This window comes from Aureobasidium pullulans, assembly GCF_000721785.1.
Source record: "Aureobasidium pullulans EXF-150 unplaced genomic scaffold scaffold_14, whole genome shotgun sequence".
Taxonomy (NCBI): Eukaryota; Fungi; Ascomycota; class Dothideomycetes; order Dothideales; family Saccotheciaceae; genus Aureobasidium; species Aureobasidium pullulans.
In genome coordinates, this window is record NW_021941034.1 from 251,079 (window position 1) to 270,152 (window position 19,074).

General features: G+C 50.3%; 6 protein-coding genes across 6 annotated transcripts; 5 read left to right on the forward strand and 1 right to left on the reverse strand.

Annotated features, from left to right (window-relative positions):
- The first annotated feature begins 64 nt into the window (after window positions 1-64).
- Window positions 65-4,253, forward strand: M438DRAFT_347244 (uncharacterized protein). Its single transcript, XM_029905856.1, has one exon. It carries the CDS (start codon window positions 312-314, stop codon window positions 3,867-3,869), a length of 3,558 nt encoding a protein of 1,185 aa, XP_029758660.1. The 5' UTR covers window positions 65-311; the 3' UTR covers window positions 3,870-4,253.
- Window positions 4,254-4,660: 407 nt separating this feature from the next.
- On the forward strand, window positions 4,661-5,653 carry M438DRAFT_376025 (uncharacterized protein; the record flags this gene model as incomplete). Its single annotated transcript, XM_029908631.1, has 3 exons — window positions 4,661-4,775; window positions 4,833-5,415; window positions 5,482-5,653. 3 exons carry the CDS (start codon window positions 4,661-4,663, stop codon window positions 5,651-5,653), a joined length of 870 nt encoding a protein of 289 aa, XP_029758661.1.
- Window positions 5,654-9,357: 3,704 nt separating this feature from the next.
- On the forward strand, window positions 9,358-11,141 carry M438DRAFT_376026 (uncharacterized protein; the record flags this gene model as incomplete). The annotated part of the gene is made up of 2 exons (XM_029908632.1): window positions 9,358-9,389; window positions 9,452-11,141. The coding sequence occupies 2 exons, from the start codon at window positions 9,358-9,360 to the stop codon at window positions 11,139-11,141; spliced, it is 1,722 nt and encodes a 573-aa protein (XP_029758662.1).
- Window positions 11,142-11,947: 806 nt separating this feature from the next.
- On the reverse strand, window positions 11,948-13,952 carry M438DRAFT_322495 (MFS general substrate transporter; the record flags this gene model as incomplete). The annotated part of the gene is made up of 5 exons (XM_029902963.1): window positions 13,725-13,952; window positions 13,516-13,672; window positions 13,297-13,465; window positions 12,838-13,201; window positions 11,948-12,798 (listed from the first exon to the last, which is right to left on the reverse strand). Exons 1-5 carry the CDS (start codon window positions 13,789-13,791, stop codon window positions 11,948-11,950), a joined length of 1,608 nt encoding a protein of 535 aa, XP_029758663.1. The 5' UTR covers window positions 13,792-13,952.
- Window positions 13,953-15,522: 1,570 nt separating this feature from the next.
- On the forward strand, window positions 15,523-16,781 carry M438DRAFT_322498 (uncharacterized protein). Its single transcript, XM_029902964.1, has 3 exons — window positions 15,523-15,650; window positions 15,705-16,339; window positions 16,391-16,781. Exons 1-3 carry the CDS (start codon window positions 15,577-15,579, stop codon window positions 16,618-16,620), a joined length of 939 nt encoding a protein of 312 aa, XP_029758664.1. The 5' UTR covers window positions 15,523-15,576; the 3' UTR covers window positions 16,621-16,781.
- Window positions 16,782-17,046: 265 nt separating this feature from the next.
- On the forward strand, window positions 17,047-18,883 carry M438DRAFT_322501 (cytosine-purine permease). The gene is made up of 3 exons (XM_029902965.1): window positions 17,047-17,453; window positions 17,511-17,678; window positions 17,732-18,883. Exons 1-3 carry the CDS (start codon window positions 17,218-17,220, stop codon window positions 18,825-18,827), a joined length of 1,500 nt encoding a protein of 499 aa, XP_029758665.1. The 5' UTR covers window positions 17,047-17,217; the 3' UTR covers window positions 18,828-18,883.
- The last annotated feature ends 191 nt before the right edge of the window (window positions 18,884-19,074 follow it).

Consider the following 19,074-nt stretch of genomic DNA (forward strand, 5'->3'; position numbering starts at 1 on the left):
GCCTGCAACTGCCAGCAGCTCGAGCACACCTCGTTGCTTACTTGTATACACCCTATTGCACATACAACATCGTTTGAATATACTACAAGCTGTGAATCCTGTGAGAACATACCTGTATGACCCGCGCCGCCACGAGGCTGGCTGTTACAAACGAAAACAACTTGTTTTGTCCGAAACACCTGGTCGCACATGCGTAGCTCTGGAGTCATCAAAAGGAGATATAACCAGGCCGGGTTACCAGTTTTCTGTTTGTATGATCACAGTCAAGTCTGAATCCATCTCTCAGCTTGAAAAATAAGATTTGGAAGGCCATGTCCCAGTCACGCCGAGAGGCACGTCGCGAAGCACGTCGAGCAGAGTCTCCACCAAACCCTCGAGACCGTCGTCGTCGTCGATTAAATTCTACACCTGACCAGACACGTCCGACTGGACCTGTTTTCTCTTGGCTTGATCAACAAGAATTTACTCGGCCGACTCTGCCTGCGCAAACAACAAATTCTGTTTCACAACTCCCTCGTTTTCAGACATTACTGCACAACATCAATCAGTTCCATAATTCGAACTCAGGCATTGGTCAAACAGCGAGTCACAGTCTTTTCAGCATGCAAGATCAAGACACGTTGATGGAGGGTCAGACTGCTGGCCCGTCTTCGACCTACCATCCATCAGCCGTTGTTGATCCCGATGACCAGCCACTCTCTATCCTTCATCATGGCCGTTCACTGAACTCTCGCCGTGATGGACCCCTCTTGGCTCTCGATCAGATCGTCTCCAAGGATCAACCTGTATCTGCAGGCGCCGAGCTACCGAGTCCGTACGCCATAGCTGACAGTGATGATGTTCAATCCGACAGCACCGAAGACTCATACCAGGGCTATCCTTCTACCTTGGTCTCATTGGGTCACTCGTCGAGCGCACGCAATGCTTCCCGCTCTGGGCCACAGATCTTCTACAGCACTCCCAGAAACATGCAGCTGACCTTCAACGGGTGGGGCGAGGAGAGAGAGGGGGAGACTGACCGACCAGCAAAGCGCTCAGCATGTCCCGAGAGTCCTACCATCCTTCTCCCCTACCAAATGGATCGCAACACCCCTCACCCCGCCTTGCGTTTCTTGCCATTCATTCCAGTGTCAGAGAAGAAGAACAGCAAGAACAAGAACAAGCGTTTCATGATCCAGCCCTCACACAAGCAACGTATCGATGCTACTCAGCTCACAGCAAGAAGAGCCCAATGGGTGCCTGGAAAGCTGCCTGTCGAACTCTTCGAACTCGTTACTCAGCACCTTTCTCGCGATGACATCAAGTCAATGCGTCTGGTCAACAAGGAGTTTGAGCTCGGCGTATCTCACTCTTTGTTCGACACCGTCGTGGTACCATTCAACACAGAGCTGTACGAGATGATCGAGCAGAAGGTCGTCAAGCGCGACCTCAAGGGCAAGCGCAGAGCTGATGATCCCGTCAACAACTTCATTGATCTAGAGCCCGGCTCACTGCTCTGGAAGAACGCTTTGGCTGACACGGAAGACAAGGTCTATCGCGGTCACGGACTCAAGGTCTTCGAAGGCTTCGGCGGTCATATTCGGCGTTTTGGTATGAGCTTCGAGATCAAGGAAGAAGCACTTCAGAACCCACCTCAGAAGAACCAACTTGACCGCCATGAGAGCTACTTCGGTTGGTACGAGTGGCCATCACAAGAATACACACGCTACGAACAGCTTGCCGGGCTCGAACGTACAGCAGATGAGACGTCTCAAATGAAGTTGGCATTCTCACACTTGTCAAAAGTCCAGCAGCTCGCGTTGTCCATGGACAGCGGTCTCGGTTGGATGACTGGTCCTGACAAGTCTCTGCGCAGTCTGATCCTGCAGCGACCTTCACCTCTCTTCGGTTGTTCGCACGGCATAGTAGACGCGCAACAACAGGAGCGCATCAGATTGTGGGAGTCCCTCGAAACTGCCCATGACAGACTAGACGCTTTAGAGGACTTGAAGGAAGGCCACCTCGAGCGTGTGAACATGGAGGACAACTTCTTCCACCGACTCCCTTTCTCAACCACCCCTTATGCCAGTCCCGCCTTGTGGGCTACTGCTCCTGCCGACGCGGTCGCCATCTCAGCCGCCGGTATTCTCGACGGTGACGATCACGAAGTCCCTGAGACTGGAGTTCTCTACGTCACTGCTTCTGATGCTCATGATCACTCGTCTAGCTCAGTTGACGCCCAGAGATCGGAAATGGTCAGAAAGATTGACAAGTTCAACCCGAATGGCTTGGGTAACCACCAAAAGGAGTGGCTCTTGGAGGCCGAGTGGGCTCAGAGAGCTTTCCTCACGACATACATGCTCGGCGTCGTTGACAATAGTCCTGTTTTCGATAATGTCTCTGTGCTCAACTTCCGCATCTCTAGCCACCTCGCACCTTTGCTTTCTCGTCACGACTTTTGGACCTCTCTTCCCAAGTTGCAGGAAGTCACGCTAGCTGTCATTCCTGACTGGCGCACAGTTGAGAGAGATGATGCTGGTGTCGTTGAGACAAAGGATGTTGACCCATCTCTCGCCGCTGAGAAGACCTACGCTTTACTCCAGGACTTCATCGGTGTTCGACCCAACATCACCAAGCTGAGCTTCTCCTGGGCTGCTGGCGGCGAGCACGCCGAGGGTATCTTCGCCCGCAATCATCATATCTTGCCTGCTCCCATCACAAGCGTTGCTCGCTCTACAACCATCATGCAGAATGATGATCACCTGATCAATTTGCCGCACATCAAGGACCTCACCTTTTCCAACTGTTGGTTCACGCCCATCTCCATTGTCGCCATGGTCAAGAAATTGCGCAGGGAATCCCTCAGGAAGATCAAATTTGACTCAGTCTCACTCACTGCCATGCCACGCCCAAACACCAACGCAGCCGGCGGGCCCGGAAACCCTTTCATGATTGCGAACGCTGGAAACAACCAAGCTCCCGCACCTCCGGCTCCAGTCGGTGGCAATGTTGCCGCCCTGTTCGGTGCTCAAGTATGGCAAGGTCCGCCGACCGGTACTCCCGTTCAGCAATGGGCTCAGACTATGTTGCAGAACATGAATTTGCTGACACAACATGGAATTGTACTACAGCAGATTCCCCAAGTCATGATCAACCATCCCATGGGAATGACAATGCAGCAGATCATGGGTATGTTGACTGTACTCTCTACTGGAAATGGCCAAGGCACACACCCCATGGCCCAGCCCGGAACGCTTTATCAACAGCCTCAGCAGCAAGGCGGCGCCGCGCAATCTCTGGCCATCCCGGCAGTGCCTGCTGCACCACCACCACCTGTTGGTTGGCCTATGCCTCCTCAGCCCGGACTCCAAGCCCCACCACCACCTGCCAACACACTCTGGTATGAAGGACACCGCTCAGGCTCATGGGTCAAGGTGATCGATAAGATAAGCCCAGGACCTACACTCGAGATGTACCAGCCTCGCGATGAGTTTGAGCCGGAGCCCGAGAGACGCAAGAAGGGCCTGGCGTCGCTTGAGTTCAATTCTTGCGGCTACGTACAGCTTCGCTCGACGACCTTCGACCAGAACAATGTCGAGGCACCTATTCCACACCGCATGAGCCGCCACTTCACACGCCGCCAGACACTCCTCTCATCAGCCATGCTCTCTACCACGGACAAGCTTGTTGGAACGATTGTACAGTACATGTCTGAGCATGAGTCGGATGCTCTCCACCACGCATGGGGCATGCGCATGGGCTGGGATGACGCAAAGCTCGCCGAAGAGGCCGAGTACGACGGCTACCTCGCCGGAGGTACTGGTCGCTTCTCAGGTGGTGTAACCAAGGATACACCGATTCAAGAGGCTTATGCCGCCGGACATGCTTGAGCAACTTCACGATTTTCATGAGGTTACCATTGGGCAGGTGTTGGTTTCTGAGATTTTGTTGACGATTACCATGAATTGTTTTTTTTTGTTTCTTGTTTCTTGGACGCTTTTCTCATCACTGCGAGTCGAAAGGCGAAAAGAACGAAGGGAACGAAGCCGACAGTGAAGGCTGATACTGAAAATGTGCAAAGAGGAGTTTTACGGCGTACGATTGAGAGAACAGCCTCAGGAACAGGCAGGCAGGATGAAGTATGAAGACGAAGAAAATGGCGAAAACAGAATAGAGACCTAATGAAAATGTAGCGAGTACTGTAAACCACTGGGTGCACAAGATAGCGGTGATATTGAAAAAGGTAGAAATGGTTGCGACGGCGCGTTGACGGAGATAGATGGCAGTGATAACCGGATAGGAAATTGTCGCGGAGGACGGCGGAAGGAGCAAGGGTCCGATTGCTGCCAAGCCAAGTGATTTCTAGGAGCTTTCTCAAGATGATGGTCCAAAGTTTGAGAAGCATCCCCTGAACATCAGCCTTTGTGATTTCGACAAATCGCGACTTGGCAGGAGCTGTGTCCAAACACCTTCACTAGCAGCTTTCCTCGAAATCTCAATTAATCTGGTTGATTCGTCTTATCGGCAGCAGGAGCGACCAAGGCTTCAGCCCACCAACGCAGCCAACACCTGAAACGAGCACGACTTATTCGACAAGACACGACACACTGCGCTCGAGCGCTGCAGACCAATCCGTCTTTGTGAACTCGATCCTTCAGTACCCAACACCATCACAGTCACAATGTCAGCCAGAACAGCTGCTCAGGCTCCTATCCAGGATGCCCAAGTGCCCACCACAAGCACAGCAGGAGATGCGCCAAAGGAGAACATCTTCATGTTCGTGCCAAACTTGATCGGTATGCTTCACTGACACCAGAGATGGTCGTCATAAAAAGCTGACAATCTTCCCAAAGGATACGCTCGCGTCGTCCTCGCAATCGTATCACTGAATTACATGCCCCTCCACCCACGTACATGCGCTCTGCTGTACAGCATATCCTGCCTCCTCGACGCTCTCGATGGCTATGCCGCCCGTAGCTTCAACCAATCCACCAAGTTTGGAGCCGTCTTGGACATGGTGACGGATCGCTGCACCACCACCTGCCTGCTCGTCTTCCTCTCGACAGCCATGCCTCGCTGGAGCATGGTCTTCCAACTCCTCATCTCTCTCGACTTCACATCCCACTACATGCACATGTACGCCACCCTCGCCATGGGCGGAAGCGGAAGCAGCCACAAGAACATCGACGCCAAAAGAAGCAAGATCATGCACTTGTACTACACCAACCGCAATGTGCTGTTTGTGTGTTGCGCATTGAACGAGTTGTTCTTCATCGCCTTGTATCTGTTGGCCTTCTCGAGCCCCTACTTGAGCCCGAGTCTGCTGCAACCGGCTGGAGAGGGTGCCTCTTTGCAGCCTGGTTCGCCTGCTACACCTCCCAAGCCCTCGACTATCTTTTCCAGCCCTTGGTCCGCTGGTGCCATGGAGATGGCCAGGTAAGCTTTCTTTTCTCGAATTCTTCACTCTTACTTTTGGACAATTGCTGACTTTTGACCCAACAGAGCAAACAAGATGGATAGCACCCTTCCTTGGATCCTCGTAGTCGTCTCCGCCCCCGTCATGCTCTTCAAACAATGGGTTAACATCATCCAAATCGTCAAGGCCAGTCAATGGCTCGCTCAGGGCGATCTCGCCGATCGTGCAAAAGCCGGTCTCCCCAAGAAGACGCAATAGATTTGCAGTTACCACAAAAAGGAAATGGAATGGAGGGTTCAACAAAGAGGACGTGGATTTGGTTGTGTGATTTGTTAAAGAGCACGATGGAGGGAGACAAGGGAGAGACGATGTGGAGGAAGGGGTCTTGCATGGGGAGGCGTGCGGAGGCGTTCAAGGCGCACAAAGACACAGAGAACACCTCGAGGCTCTGAGGTTGTGAAGCTCAAGACTTCATTCGATTGCTACTCGCAAGTATTCAATGGCTTCCATCGACATTGCTGCAATACTCGAAGTTGCTGCGATACCGACTTGCAACATGGAATAGGCTGGAGGAAAGCAAGTGGGGAGGATAACAACATATTTTCCCATATTTTACTCTTTTTTGGCTGCTCATAGCTACGAGAGGGCACGGCAATTTTTTCTTTCTTTCTTGTATCTATTATTTTAGCTTCTTCTTCTTCTTCTGCATCTTCTTCTTTCCGTTGCCATGGCTATATTACCAATGAGCAATAACTCGGTCAAGCAAAGGAGGCTAGACTCTTTTTTTCCCTCGCTATTTCTGCACGTGGGTATGCTGATATATCACATTATGCCCTTGCAGAATGATGGAATTTGAAACAATTAAACATGAAACTTGAAACACATTGAGTGAAATGGCTTGGGATTGCATGCGTGTATGCATATATGTATGCAAGGCTTCCTGCATGCTCCAGCGATACGGAGATGGTTACAGTACACAAAGATAGGGAAAAACTTTAGGGCTAGGGTTGTGGGCTAGCTAGTAGATATTCTGCAGATGCAGAGGTTTACAACACGGCATATGGAGATTAGAGAAACACATTTACATAAGCGAGACAATGGAGAAAGTTGAAAAGAGGCTCTAGAACGATAGAGCTTGGTAGTTTGATGAGTAGACCGAACTGCGCGGATTCTGTTAGCAACCCCAGGGTGAGACTTTCTTGTATAGTTGACGAAGAGAGGTTTATGGCTTGGGAATTCAATGGTCGAGATCTACCTTGCGTCGCCGTGTCTCGGACGTCGAGAGTGATATGGTTACACAGAATCGGGTCGGGCGGCTGCTATCCAGGTTCGAAACATGAAGAGCAATATCCAGAAGGTGAGACAAAGATCAGAGCCGCATGGTTTAGGACGGCGACGGCATCTGGCAGCATACCATTCCGAATGTGAAATACGATGTCCGTACGAGTGTCCTGCAGGCAGTGCTTGAGGTTGATTGTTCATCATGCTCGACCGTTGAGCTGTGCCTCTTGCCATCACATCCGACCGTTGCTGTTCAGTACAGTACCTCAAAGTCTCTGTGCCTCTTTGCACACGGTTCCATCATGCCCGACCGTTGACTGCGTGCCTCAGGTAAGGACTTGATGGCTGGCTGGGCATACGCATGTCTTCCGATCCCAGAAAATCGGGACAGCGGCTATACCAGGTGGCTGGGAAAAGTCGTAAAGCCAAGACGTGGTTTGTTTATTCGTCATCGCGAGAGATATATTGGGCTTGTCAAAAAAGCAGAGGCCAATGACATGGTTGACAGCTTGAGCCATGAGGCTTTTACGGGTTGCCTTATTTTTGGACATGATGAACATCCTCGTACGAGTCGTGTATGGCTGTGTTGAGAAAGCAGAGACGAAGGCAGTGTCTCCGATACGTGATACGTGCTGGATTAGGTTGTGTTCTGAGACGAAGTGCTCGAAGATCAGTGAGTGATGCAAGGTATATGTATGCATAAAACATGATCTTCAGTGCCGCCGCCGTCTTAGGGCTTGTACGGATGAGATGCGGATGAGTACACTCTGCGTTGTCTGGTTAACAAAGCTGCCTCCGCAAGGAATAATGCCCTTTTCGGTTCATGCAAATAGTTGATCAATGGTCAAGGATTGATGAAGAAAGATGGACAATATGGTGATTGCTAGTGAGCAAAGCACAAACAAACGGTCAACTTGCATATACCCTCGTGGCAGCAACAGGTCTGAAATGCCGACATAAAACTCGCATATCAATGGAGCGAAATCCTGTTATAGCTAGGGTGAGAACAATGCGTCCATGCGATCGTAGATGTAGGGATTCCCTGCTTTGTGAATTTTGGATGATTGGATGTGGAAGCTTGGGAGGATGGTGACATGCATGTTGATCTGAGACACGAACGAGATGGCTGAAAGCTGTGCGGAGTTGAGAAAAAGAGGCACGGCAAGTAAAGGTGTAAGCATCCCGCATCGTTCACCTTCCCTGTACGGCGACTACGCGTACGGACAAGAGCCAAGGGCAAGATACAAGCAGAAAATCAAGGAAGGCGCGTATTTTCCAAGGCCACCCAAAAACGCGACAGAAGCGTGCTCTGTGCCTTGGAAAGAGGCCCAAAATCACTTTGACCATGGCTTTGCGTTTTCGATAGCCATTGTGAAAATCGATAGCTAGCTTCACGATCGAAATCCTTCGAGATGGGCATTTGTCAAACAATAGATTGCTTGCGCATCCTTCCAAGAGTGTTGCTTCCCTGGTTTTGCTGCTGTGCTGCGGCATGGCATGAGCTGAGAAGGTGAGCGGACCTTGCTTAGTGCTGGCTTCGCGGCAACGTGCTCCGCTTTTTGGCGTTCAGTTTGTCTGCTGGTCGATCATGGGGGATCGTACAGTATGGCGGAGGATCATTGGATATTGGATAATCGCTAAGCATACCAACCTTCCTTGATAGTGTACAAGGGTTACGACCAATAGAGGAACATTGATAGCAGAGAAGTGGCAGCTGTCATGAGGTCTCGCAGGAGAGGACCGGTTCGACAGGTCGTCCACGAACGCATGCTGAGCCATGGTACTTGCGTAGGGTCAGCGGCTAGTCCAAACCCGAAACAGGGTGGATCTCATCGATTTGCTGCCATCCGGGAAACCTTATGCTTCGGTCTTCTCGGCTCCAGCCCCCTCGTGAAGTAAGATGGCGAATATGTCATTTCAAGGCAGTCCGACCATTGCTCATTTAGGAGAAGGGGAGGAGATGATTTTAACCAAGAACGGTGTGAAAATGGGAGAGCTCATATTAAAATGTCGCACACGAACCTGTAATCTAATCTTTTTTTCTTCTTCCTCTCATGCCCCTCAATCCGGAGTGATTTGCGACAGATCAAAGAATATTCAGCTACGACCAAGCAACACAGACGACCGCGCAGCCATTCGACCCGGCGTTGGGGAATACAGCATTAGCCTTGTGGAGCAAAGCAAAGCATCTACGCCTCTGCGCTCTTGCCGTGCGTGTCCCATCGCATCGCGAAAAACGTCCCGCTTGCATAAACCCACGACACATCAAGGATTCACGCAAGCAACCCTGGTCATCCTCTTGCCGAATCTAGCATACGGCGCTTCGGGTCCACCAAGAAAAGGGCAGGGTAGTTGCTAGCTAAAGAGAGAAAGCATCCACTGCCAGCCCCAGAGCCGTCGAGTTTGAGAGATCGCCTGTGCAGAAAGGCACTATACTAAGTGCGGGAACACTGCAGGCATAAGAGCCTTGTTTCCTTGTCAGCAGCCAGCCTCATACAACAACCACTCCGCCCGCTGCTCTTTCTCTCCATTATCTTTTTTTGTTTCTCGAAGGACCCTTGCATGACAATCGTTCATTGTCCTCGAAACTTGTCTCACCTTTTCTCGAAGAACTCAAACCAATCTCCTATACGAGAGTCAACGTCCTTTAACTAGGCCCGTTGAAACCCTGAACCACAACGATGGACTCTACTACTCTCGTTACTTTTCTCTAGTAAGTACCGGACTCGATTCCGAAAAGTCGAGGAAACATCAAGCTGACCGTTTGCTCTTCAGTAAATCAAGACCGGATGTTCGCTCAGTCGAACTCTTCGGCTCCTGGGACAACTTCTCAACGCCGTATCGTATGCAATGCGATGGACACAGAGGTCGTGGTGTCTGGACTGGATGTCACTCATTCGCCAACATCATCTGCGATGGCGAACGCATCAACTCCCTGAGGACTAGAAATGGTGCCTTGAAACAAGGCGGAACATACTGGTACTACTACAAGCTTGACGACGACGAAGAAGTCTGCGATCCTACCACATCGACAACATATGCTTGCCCATTATTACCTGGTCAAATGGTCAACATTCTGGATGTTCCAATCGAAGTCATCGAGGCCCCTCAAAGAGTCTGCAGCGCCTCGGCCGACCAACCAACCACAATTGAAATTCCTATGACCACCAACCCCGAAGACAGATACAAGAAGATTTACAGCAAGCCGCCGACCAAACTTCCCCGCTTCTACTGCTCTAGTGACGCATTGCGGGAAAGATTTGCGGCAGACAGCAGACTTCCAAGAGACCTGAGATCAAGAGACAGACCCGTTTCTCGTGGCTTGCGTTCAATCAAGCGTGTTCGTCGTGATGAGCCTGAATATCAGAGACCTGGTGCCTGTCAGATTGATGTTTCTCCCGAGGACATCTCGATGCTTGCCAACATTCCCGATCTGGACCAGAACATCAACGACTTGCCCGAACTTCGTCCTTTTACTCCTTGTCCCATCTCGTCTCCTAACGAGCGTCCAGTGACCCGAGGAGGACTACTCAACGACTTCACAAAAGGTTTGGGCTTCTCTTTCTTCGGCTCGCTCAGACAACCGAAGAAGAACACACACCGTCTCAGCGAGGATGTCACCATGGAGTTCGAAAACTCACCAGGACAAATCCCTCAATACGATGGCACCTTCGACGAACCTCAAATCTCTCAATGGCCTCTCAGCCCTCCCATGTCCGAACTCGCCGATGAAGAAAGCTGGCCTTTACCACCATCAAACACCTTCAGACCCACCTCATCTCACACACCTCTTCACGGCCCTTCAACTCCAACCTCTGCAATCCCGATCTTGAGCCTCAACAACCAGTCGCAAACCAGAAGTCACTTTTCACAACCCCTGACATCACCAGCATTCTCCTCATCACTCACATCAGAAGATGACTATCATCCCGGTTTCGGTCCTAGCAAGAGCATCCCTGGTAGCTTTGACATGGCTTCCCCCACCTTCACAGCCGACACCCTCGAATCATCATCCGGTCTCACAACACCCGACCGCTTCCGTCTAAGTCTCGACCCCACCACCTTATCCTCCACAGCAAATCCAGAAATCACAACTTCAAATTTCAACACTGGTCTCGAAGATCTAAGCCACCGTCTTTCCGCCCTATACACTTCCCCCTCATCATCCACCTACGACGATTTCAGCGACATCGATTCCGAATACGAGGAAGCAGAAGCAAAGCAAATCGACTTCTTGTCATTCTTGCCACAGCGGGCTGCACCGTTGTACATGCAAAATGTGCAAGCTCGCAGAAGCAAGAGCAGTGGTAATGATTATGAGAAATCTAATTCTTCTTGTTTGACATTGAAACCGGTGAAGACGGCGGAAAGACCTCTTTCGTTGTTTTTGCCTGGTACGGGTGGAGAATGGGAGGCGGAAGATGGATTCAGTTCTGATGTTTTGGGGGCTTTGGGGATGGTTTGATGGGTATAGCTGGGAAGATGGAAAGAATGGTGTTGGGTTGCTCGAGGGAAGAAGATGTTTACTTTTTCTGTATATGTTACTTTATCACTTTCTGAGATTAGACGTTTCAATGGACATGCGCTTTGATTCTGAAAATGACTGTGTATTTTTGGACGTGTGAATCTATGCACCCACTTGAGATGGAGATACACGTAAGGGATGAGATGTCCTCTTCATCGCCTACCTATAAAACCCCACTCCCTGATCCGATTCCCAGCTATACACTCCGAGACCTCCCAGAGCCTATCTGAGTAACCGAGGTTCATGCACTGTGTCCGAACGGCACAGAGTAGTCGTCCCAGATCGACGACAAAAAGTCTACACTTCTTCGCTTTGTAGAGCAGGTGAGATCTGGCAGAAACATTGCATGATAGCAGTGTAGTGGATTAGTAAAGAGTACGAGAGATCGAATATAAGATCGAAGTGCTATATGTAGGACGTTGTGGTCGACTTCGGCGAAGTAGGGTTATGTTGCGTCTATCTCGAGGGATGTTAGGGATGATTGTTAACTTGTCGAGATACAGGACGGGTTTCGAGAGAGAGAGTAAAAGATTATCTGACTGTGAACCGAAGAATATATTTGCCCTATTGAAAATGGCCCAAAACGCCACGCTCGCTATAAAAGAGAGAGATATATAACCAAGATCCCGAATGCTAAATGCTAAATGCTCGATGCTGGAAAAAAAAGGTATACAACATCCCTCATACGCACCATTATATCGCCCAACTTCATGTACACTTTTCAGATCATTTCATGATTCTGGCATTCAAGCCAACAGTCTGCGCTGTTCGTCGGCTTCGAGTTCCTGCTCTTCCTCATCTTGCACGACAATGTGCACGATTTCCTGTCTGTGTTCCTCGGGAGGCATGAAGCGGCAGGGTGCGCGAGCGCGGACTTGATGCCATTCACTGCTCTTCTTGCGGTTGATGAAGAAGACTTGGACGGCGCCGAGGATTGCGACTGCACCGCTGACCCACCACGCAAGAGCGGTAAAATCGATCTCGATACCAATGCCGTAAAGAATACCTGCAATAGGGGATGCGAGAGTACGGCACGCAGCACCAGTACTAGCAGCCAATCCGTTGATCTTACCCAGGCACGAGGGTGCGGGCGCCGCTTCCTTGAGCAGAATCAAAATGACAGGATAGACGAGAATGGCAAAAATGTTGCGGATAGTCAAGCAAGCGTAGATCCCTGGGTAGAGCCACTCTTCGGGAAGAAGGACCAGGTAAGGGACCACAACGTAGGCAATGGGGTGCAAAACAGTGGTGACGATGAACAGCTTCCACACACCCAGCCATGCAGCAGCTAGAGGGAAGATGATTGCTTGGACACCCAGAGCAATTAAGCCATTCACGCTCATCACAACGCCTACATCTTGAATGCTCAGACCAAGGCCTCCTGCCATTGAATTCATCTTGTTTCCGTGAGCTCTGCTTTCCACGCGCGAGTCCTGGAAAAAGATTGGCAACAAGTGGTCGTAGGACATTGAGTGATAAGTAAAGATGCCGAGAGCGATGATCAGCATGACTACACGCTTCGTGAAGACGACTTGGTTTTGGGGCTCGGCTTCCTTGGGCGCATCTGTGCCGTCGGGCAAAACGTTCCACTCCTGATCTTGGACGACCTTGTTGAAGGTGCCGTAAGATTCATTACGCAAATCGACCGCGGCCGTGGTGGTACCAGCCTGAGCAGCGAAAAGTGGAGTTTCGGCTTCAGTGTGCTGGAGATCGTCTTCAGTACTCCAAGGCTGCATGTCAGGGTGAGTCTCCTCAAGGAAAAAGAATCCGCAGACAATTGAGAACAGCATCAAGGCTGCACAGATGAGGTTAGGAAGCAGGTAGGGAAACTTCGCAAACACTCCATGGGGTGAGAACACATCGGGGAAGTTGTCTGCAGGTGCTGAGAAGATGCCACCAATCGAAGGACCAATGATTGTACCGATCGACCACACGAAAGGCATAACAGAGTATGCACGAGGTTCGTGCTTGGGGTTGACAGTGAGCTCTCCAACCATTGTCTAGAGTCCGAGTTAGTGCGGCTCTTGTAAAAACATCATGATTATGTTGCCTTTGCAGCTCATTTCAAGATGCTGTTCGAGGTGTGTTTACTCACCTGAATAACTCCAATGTTGCCGTTCAGGAAGCCTCCAATTGCGCGCCCAGCCAATGCCATCCAGAAATTAGTGGAAACACCAACTAAGAGCAGAGAGAGCATTGTGCCGGCACTTCCCAGAAGCAAAACAGGCTTACGCCCGATGCGGTCCGAGAGACCTCCCCAGTATCTGCGAGGTTGTTAGTTTGCGAAGAACTCAAGGTTCTCAAGGCTACTCACAATCCTGTCAAAGATTCAGCAAGAGCAAAAGCTGAGATCAGCAAGCCGGCATAGAAAGATGCATTTGCGCGATCAGTTACATTGAAGTCGAGCACAAGTTTCCAGGCATACGGAAAGATGGAGGTAAGAGCGATCGGCTCGGCAACTCGTACGAGGGCTAACAGATTGTCAGAACTCTACCATAGAGCTTGAGATGGCAGCTCACTCACCCAAGAAGAAAAGCTGAGTAGTGGGAAATTTGTTGAAGTCCCGACGTTGTCTCTGAGGAGGAGACATGAGGCCGGAAAAATGTCTTACAGTCTTCTGGAGGCTCCGAAAAGATGGCTAGGGTTTTCAAGATGACGGTTCTCTGGTCTAAGGCGAGCGTTCGGCAATCAGTCCTCAACTGAAGGCAAACGGTATAAAGATGCTGTCGCTGTCGAGTGGTTGGAGAGAGGCGACGTGGGAGAGATGTTGGCAAAGGAGAAAGATATTTTGTACTGTAGCGCTGATCGGCTCGAGACGACCAGAAGAAAACCCCTGTGATTGGTCCAAGGCGACGCTATCTTTCGGGCACAACGGACGGAAGCCGCGCTTGCGCTAAAGAAACACCCCGATTTCGCCTCTAAAAAGGTATAATTTTGCGGAGGCGAGTTTTTGTTACTTGATGCTTCATTTCCATGCCCGTTCGGCTTCATCGATCGGGAGAATTCAAGAGTTCTCGATTGCTATGAGAGAAATCGGCTTGAGTCTTTATATTAGGGCTTGTGTGTAGTACAAATGTGAGAGTCTACATCCTGGTTTCAAGCTTCTTCTTCGGCGTGAGAGAATTATTGATGATCGCACATCGTTAGATTCTGCCGGGAAAGGGCGTTGAACTCGTCTTGTGATTGACTGAATGCTTCCAGACGCGGCATAGCTTCAGGCGCGGCTATGCCGGAGTACATGCGGGGGAACGTGAATGTTGGTCGTGTCGCGTGAGTGGTTGAGACGGTCACCGAGAGTGTTTCGCTGCTTCTCATCACAATACAACTGAGACAGAAGGTGAGATACTATTGGAACAGAGGTGCTTCGAATATTCCACCACTGTGATCGCGATGTTTGCTTTGGATGGCGACATTGTGCTGTATGTCCAGTGATGAGGAGACATCAAAGTCTAGCCTTGTCATTGTCGTGGAAAGTAGCAATCAAACCCAATCCGCTCTCAGCTGTGCGAACTGCCTTCTACGCACCACCACGCTCACCGGTAGCCAGCCTGGCGCAGGCCCAAGTACCGTACCGTTTGGTGGTTTGTTGATAGTATCAACAAACACGAGTCTCACCCGTTAAAAGTCTGTTGAGAATAGCCGGGCTGTGGGGGTCCAGCGAGTCGTCTGCCGAGAGTGAGGTTTGATATATGACTCGAGAAAGATGCAGAAATACAGGTTTTGACTGAGAGTTTCGAATAAACATCACAAAGGGAGCGGTTCAGATAGAAGAGGTCCGAGCGAAATTGAATAGCGGCATGGTAGACTTGCAACCGAATACATTGTTTTCCGGTCTTCGTCTTCGACTTCTCCGTTGTTTTTAGCCAGTCTGAAGACTCGCTCTAGGGTGAATAACAAGGAAATAGTACTCATGAAGCTTGGTGTACAGATCGTTGTTAGTGGTAACTCACCATGATCGAGACTGGAGCAGTAAGTCTTTTGCTGAATCTTACAAGCAGGCCTCTTTCTTAAGGAAGTCAGAAACCATGATGCTGCAGGTCTGCTTTTCTCCAGCGCCATCGCAAGTGCTGAAACTATAGCGGAGAGACCAGACTCTGTGAATACTAGACCAGGTATTGTCTTTGGCGAGTAGCCACATATTTTTGTCCTGGGAGACGGTTGATGAGAGAGAAAATGAGTTGGTCATCGACGTCGAGTTTCACATGCCAGCTGAGGAAGTTGGTCTGCGCCGCATGACGTACGCTTCATGAAGCTTCTCGCCGCTCTGAGGGGTTGTCGCTTCCTACTAAATCACTCCGTCTGCACCAAACGTCTTCCTCTACCATCCACAACATCACCTCAATTCTATACAATCACATCAAATACTTCATCAATCATGTCGACTGTTCACGTCCAAAACATCTCTGCTCAGACCTCTGAGAAGGAGGTCCGCGACTTCTTCTCCTTCTGGTGAGTCGTGGCCTTTCAGCTCACCAGACGCATCCACTGACGTACCATCTACAGCGGCAAGATCTCCAACATCTCCGTCACCCCCGAGTCGAACGAGGCCGACAGCGTCAAGTCTGCTTCGGTCACCTTCGAGAAGGAGTCCGCTGCTAAGACTGCCCTCCTCCTCGACAACACTCAGCTTGGTGCTAACCAGGTTCACGTTGCCGCTACTGCCTCTCTCGACGAGCTTTCCGGCGGCAAGCTCTCTGCTGCCGACAACGACACTTCAGACAAGGACAACCTCTCTCAAGAGGACAAGCCCCGCTCTCGCATCGTTGCAGAGTACCTTGCTCACGGCTACACCATCAGCGACAAGGCCATCGAGCGCGCTCTTGCTCTCGACCAGCAGCACGGTGTCAGCGCTCGCTTCACCTCCACTCTTCAGCAGTTCGATGCCAAGTACCAGGCTACCGCAAAGGCTCAGGGTATCGACCAGAAGCTTGGTGTCACCGACAAGGGCGCTGCTGCCTGGTCCGGCCTGAACTCATACTTCGAGAAGGCTCTCGGTACCCCTACCGGTCAGCGTCTCAGAGGCTTCTACAACCAGGGCAGCAAGCAGGTTCTTGATGTCCACAACGAGGCCCGTCACCTCGCCAACCTGAAGACTGGCAAGAACGACGTCCACTCTGTCGGAAACGACAAGACTCAGTGTAAGTCATACTGCTTCTGATACAATCTTTCCGTCCACTTACAAGAAACAGGCTCTTGCGCTAGCGATGCCGGTGCTTGCCCTTGCGCTCCTGGTCATTGTGCCTGCTCCGGATGTGCCAAGAACTCCGACAAGTCCACTGGCGCTACTGCCGAATCCGCCAACATGAAGGTCGTCTCCGAGGAGCCCAGAAAGACCAAGTGCAACTGTGGTGGTGCTGAGGGCTCTTGCCCCTGCCCTGCCGGCCAGTGCACTTGCAATGGCTGTGCCAAGGCCTCGTAAAGGCTAAGGTCATGATGGATTCGCTACAGAAGAAAAAAATTGGCTTGGATGGCACAGGTGTTTACTTGCTTGCTCTTTTTGGTGGTAATTGATACCAGCACGTATTATCGTGCACTGTCGACGACTTTATGCTATGAATGAAAATCAGTCTTCAACTATTACTTGACCTGTTCTTTTGCAGTCAATCTTTGTCCTTAAGGCACTCACTTCTACTCTATATTGCTGATGTGTTGCTAACAACAGAACTGCAAATACTTTTCTAACATTCCCGTGAAATCTGCAGGTACTCTAGCTCTTTAATTGATGTCGTGCACAAAGAAGAACAAATCAAACAAAGGAAGAACAGCCCGACGCCGCAAAACGCCCAACGGCAAAAAAATTCTAGTTCGGGCCAAAAAGTGGCAAGACTTTACGAAACAGAGATGTCAAAAGCTGGAGAAGGAGTCATACCCATATATGGTCTAGATCGCTTACACATGATTATCTCAATTCTCTTCCAACTTCTCAACTCATAGTGATTGCACTTTCTCACATCGTTCTGGTTTTCTCCACCTCTACCAGTCTTCGGCTTTTATTCCCAGAGCCGGTTTTTGTACGATGGTCAACCAGGCACGCAAGGAAGCACATGCCAATGTTACTGATGAGGAGAAAGGTCTTCCTGGACCCGGGAAAGACGCAGACGTCGAGATTGCTCAATCATGGTCGTTGAAGAAATTCGCATCTTTGGGGGTGGAAACTGGAGGTATTGTTCCTATTCCAGTTTCTGAAAGGACGAACACAAGAGTGCATGGTATCTTTACGTTATGGCTTACCATGAGTGTCAATCTTCTACCGTAAGTTTGTGTTGGACAAGAACACGAAAACAAGAGCACGACACTAACGAATGATAGGATTGTCACTGGTATGACTGGACCGCTGGGCTATGGATTGGGTCTTAGAGATTGTTCTTTGATCATCCTTTTCTTCAGTATCTTGTGTACAATACCTGTGGGATATCTAGCGACGTTGGGGCCTAAGACTGGTATGCGACAGATGATTCAGGCAAGATTCTCCTTTGGGTAAGTCACGACTAGATACCTCTGCAATGCTTTCCACTGACAACATTTTCCAGCTACTATCTCGTTTCGGTACCGGTCATTCTCAATCTTGCAACTCTCACTGGCTTCTGCGTCATCGACAGTGTTATTGGAGGTCAATCTTTGTCTGCGATCACCCATGGTCACCTCACACCTGATGTGGGTATCGTGGTCATTGCTATTCTGGCTATGCTGGTCTGCTTCTGTGGCTTCAAGATCCTACATCGCTACGAACGTTTTGCCTGGATTCCTGCTTTAATTGCCATTGTCATCGCTACTGGCACTGGTGGCAAGCATCTCAGCAACCAGGCTGCCTTTGAGACTCCTGAAGCATCTACTATTCTCTCTTTCTCTGCTCTAATTGCTGGATTCCTCATCCCCTGGGCGGCGTTGGCTGGAGATTTTGCTGTTTACATGGTCCCTGAGGCTTCGAGTACCAAGGTCTTTGCCTACACTTACGGTGGATTATTCTTGCCTACCGTACCACTGATGGTTCTTGGAGCTGCCATCGGAGGCGCCTGCCCCAATGTTCCTTCCTGGCAAGCCGGCTACGAGTCGACGTCAGTGGGAGGTGTGTTAGCCGCCATGCTCGAACCCGCAGGTGGCTTTGGCAAATTTGTCGTGGTCTTGCTCGCCTTCTCCTTGCTAGGAAACATTGCTGCGACCATGTACAGCATCACGCTCAACTTCCAGCTGCTGCTTCCCTGGATGGTCAGAGTCCCTCGCTTCTTATTCGCCATCGTCATTACAGCAATCGTCATCCCTGTCGCCATTCGCGCCGCCACCAGTTTCTTCGACAACCTCGAAAACTTCATCGGCGTGATTGGCTACTGGGCTTCTGCTTTCGTGGCTGTCGTCGTTATCGAGCATGCTTGGTTCAGAAAGTCAGATTGCTCGGCTTATGATCATGAGAAATGGGACAAGGGTAATATGCTGCCGAGCGGCCTCGCTGCTTTGGGCGCTAGTGTATTGTCTTTTGCCTTGGTGGTTCCTTCGATGGCGCAGGTGTGGTATACCGGACCTATTGCGAAGACGACTGGTGACATTGGATTTGAGTCGGCCTTTGTGGTCACTGGCTTGCTTTATGTGCCGCTGCGATACTTGGAGATCAGGATACAAAAGCGTGTGTAGATTAGTCTTGGTGGTCATAGATATTCACCAAATTAATACTGACATATATTGAGAATTAACGTCCTCCTCTCTTTTCGCTCCAGAGAGCAGCATACAGTCAATGGTACTGGTTATCTGTGGACAAGCGGTTCTGTTTAGCCTCGAAATCCATGCCAGACACAAGTCTTGTTGAAGCCGCTCATTGACTAGGGAAAAGTAATGCAAACAGACTTCAAAGCACCATGAGTGATGTGATAGTGAAAGGAGA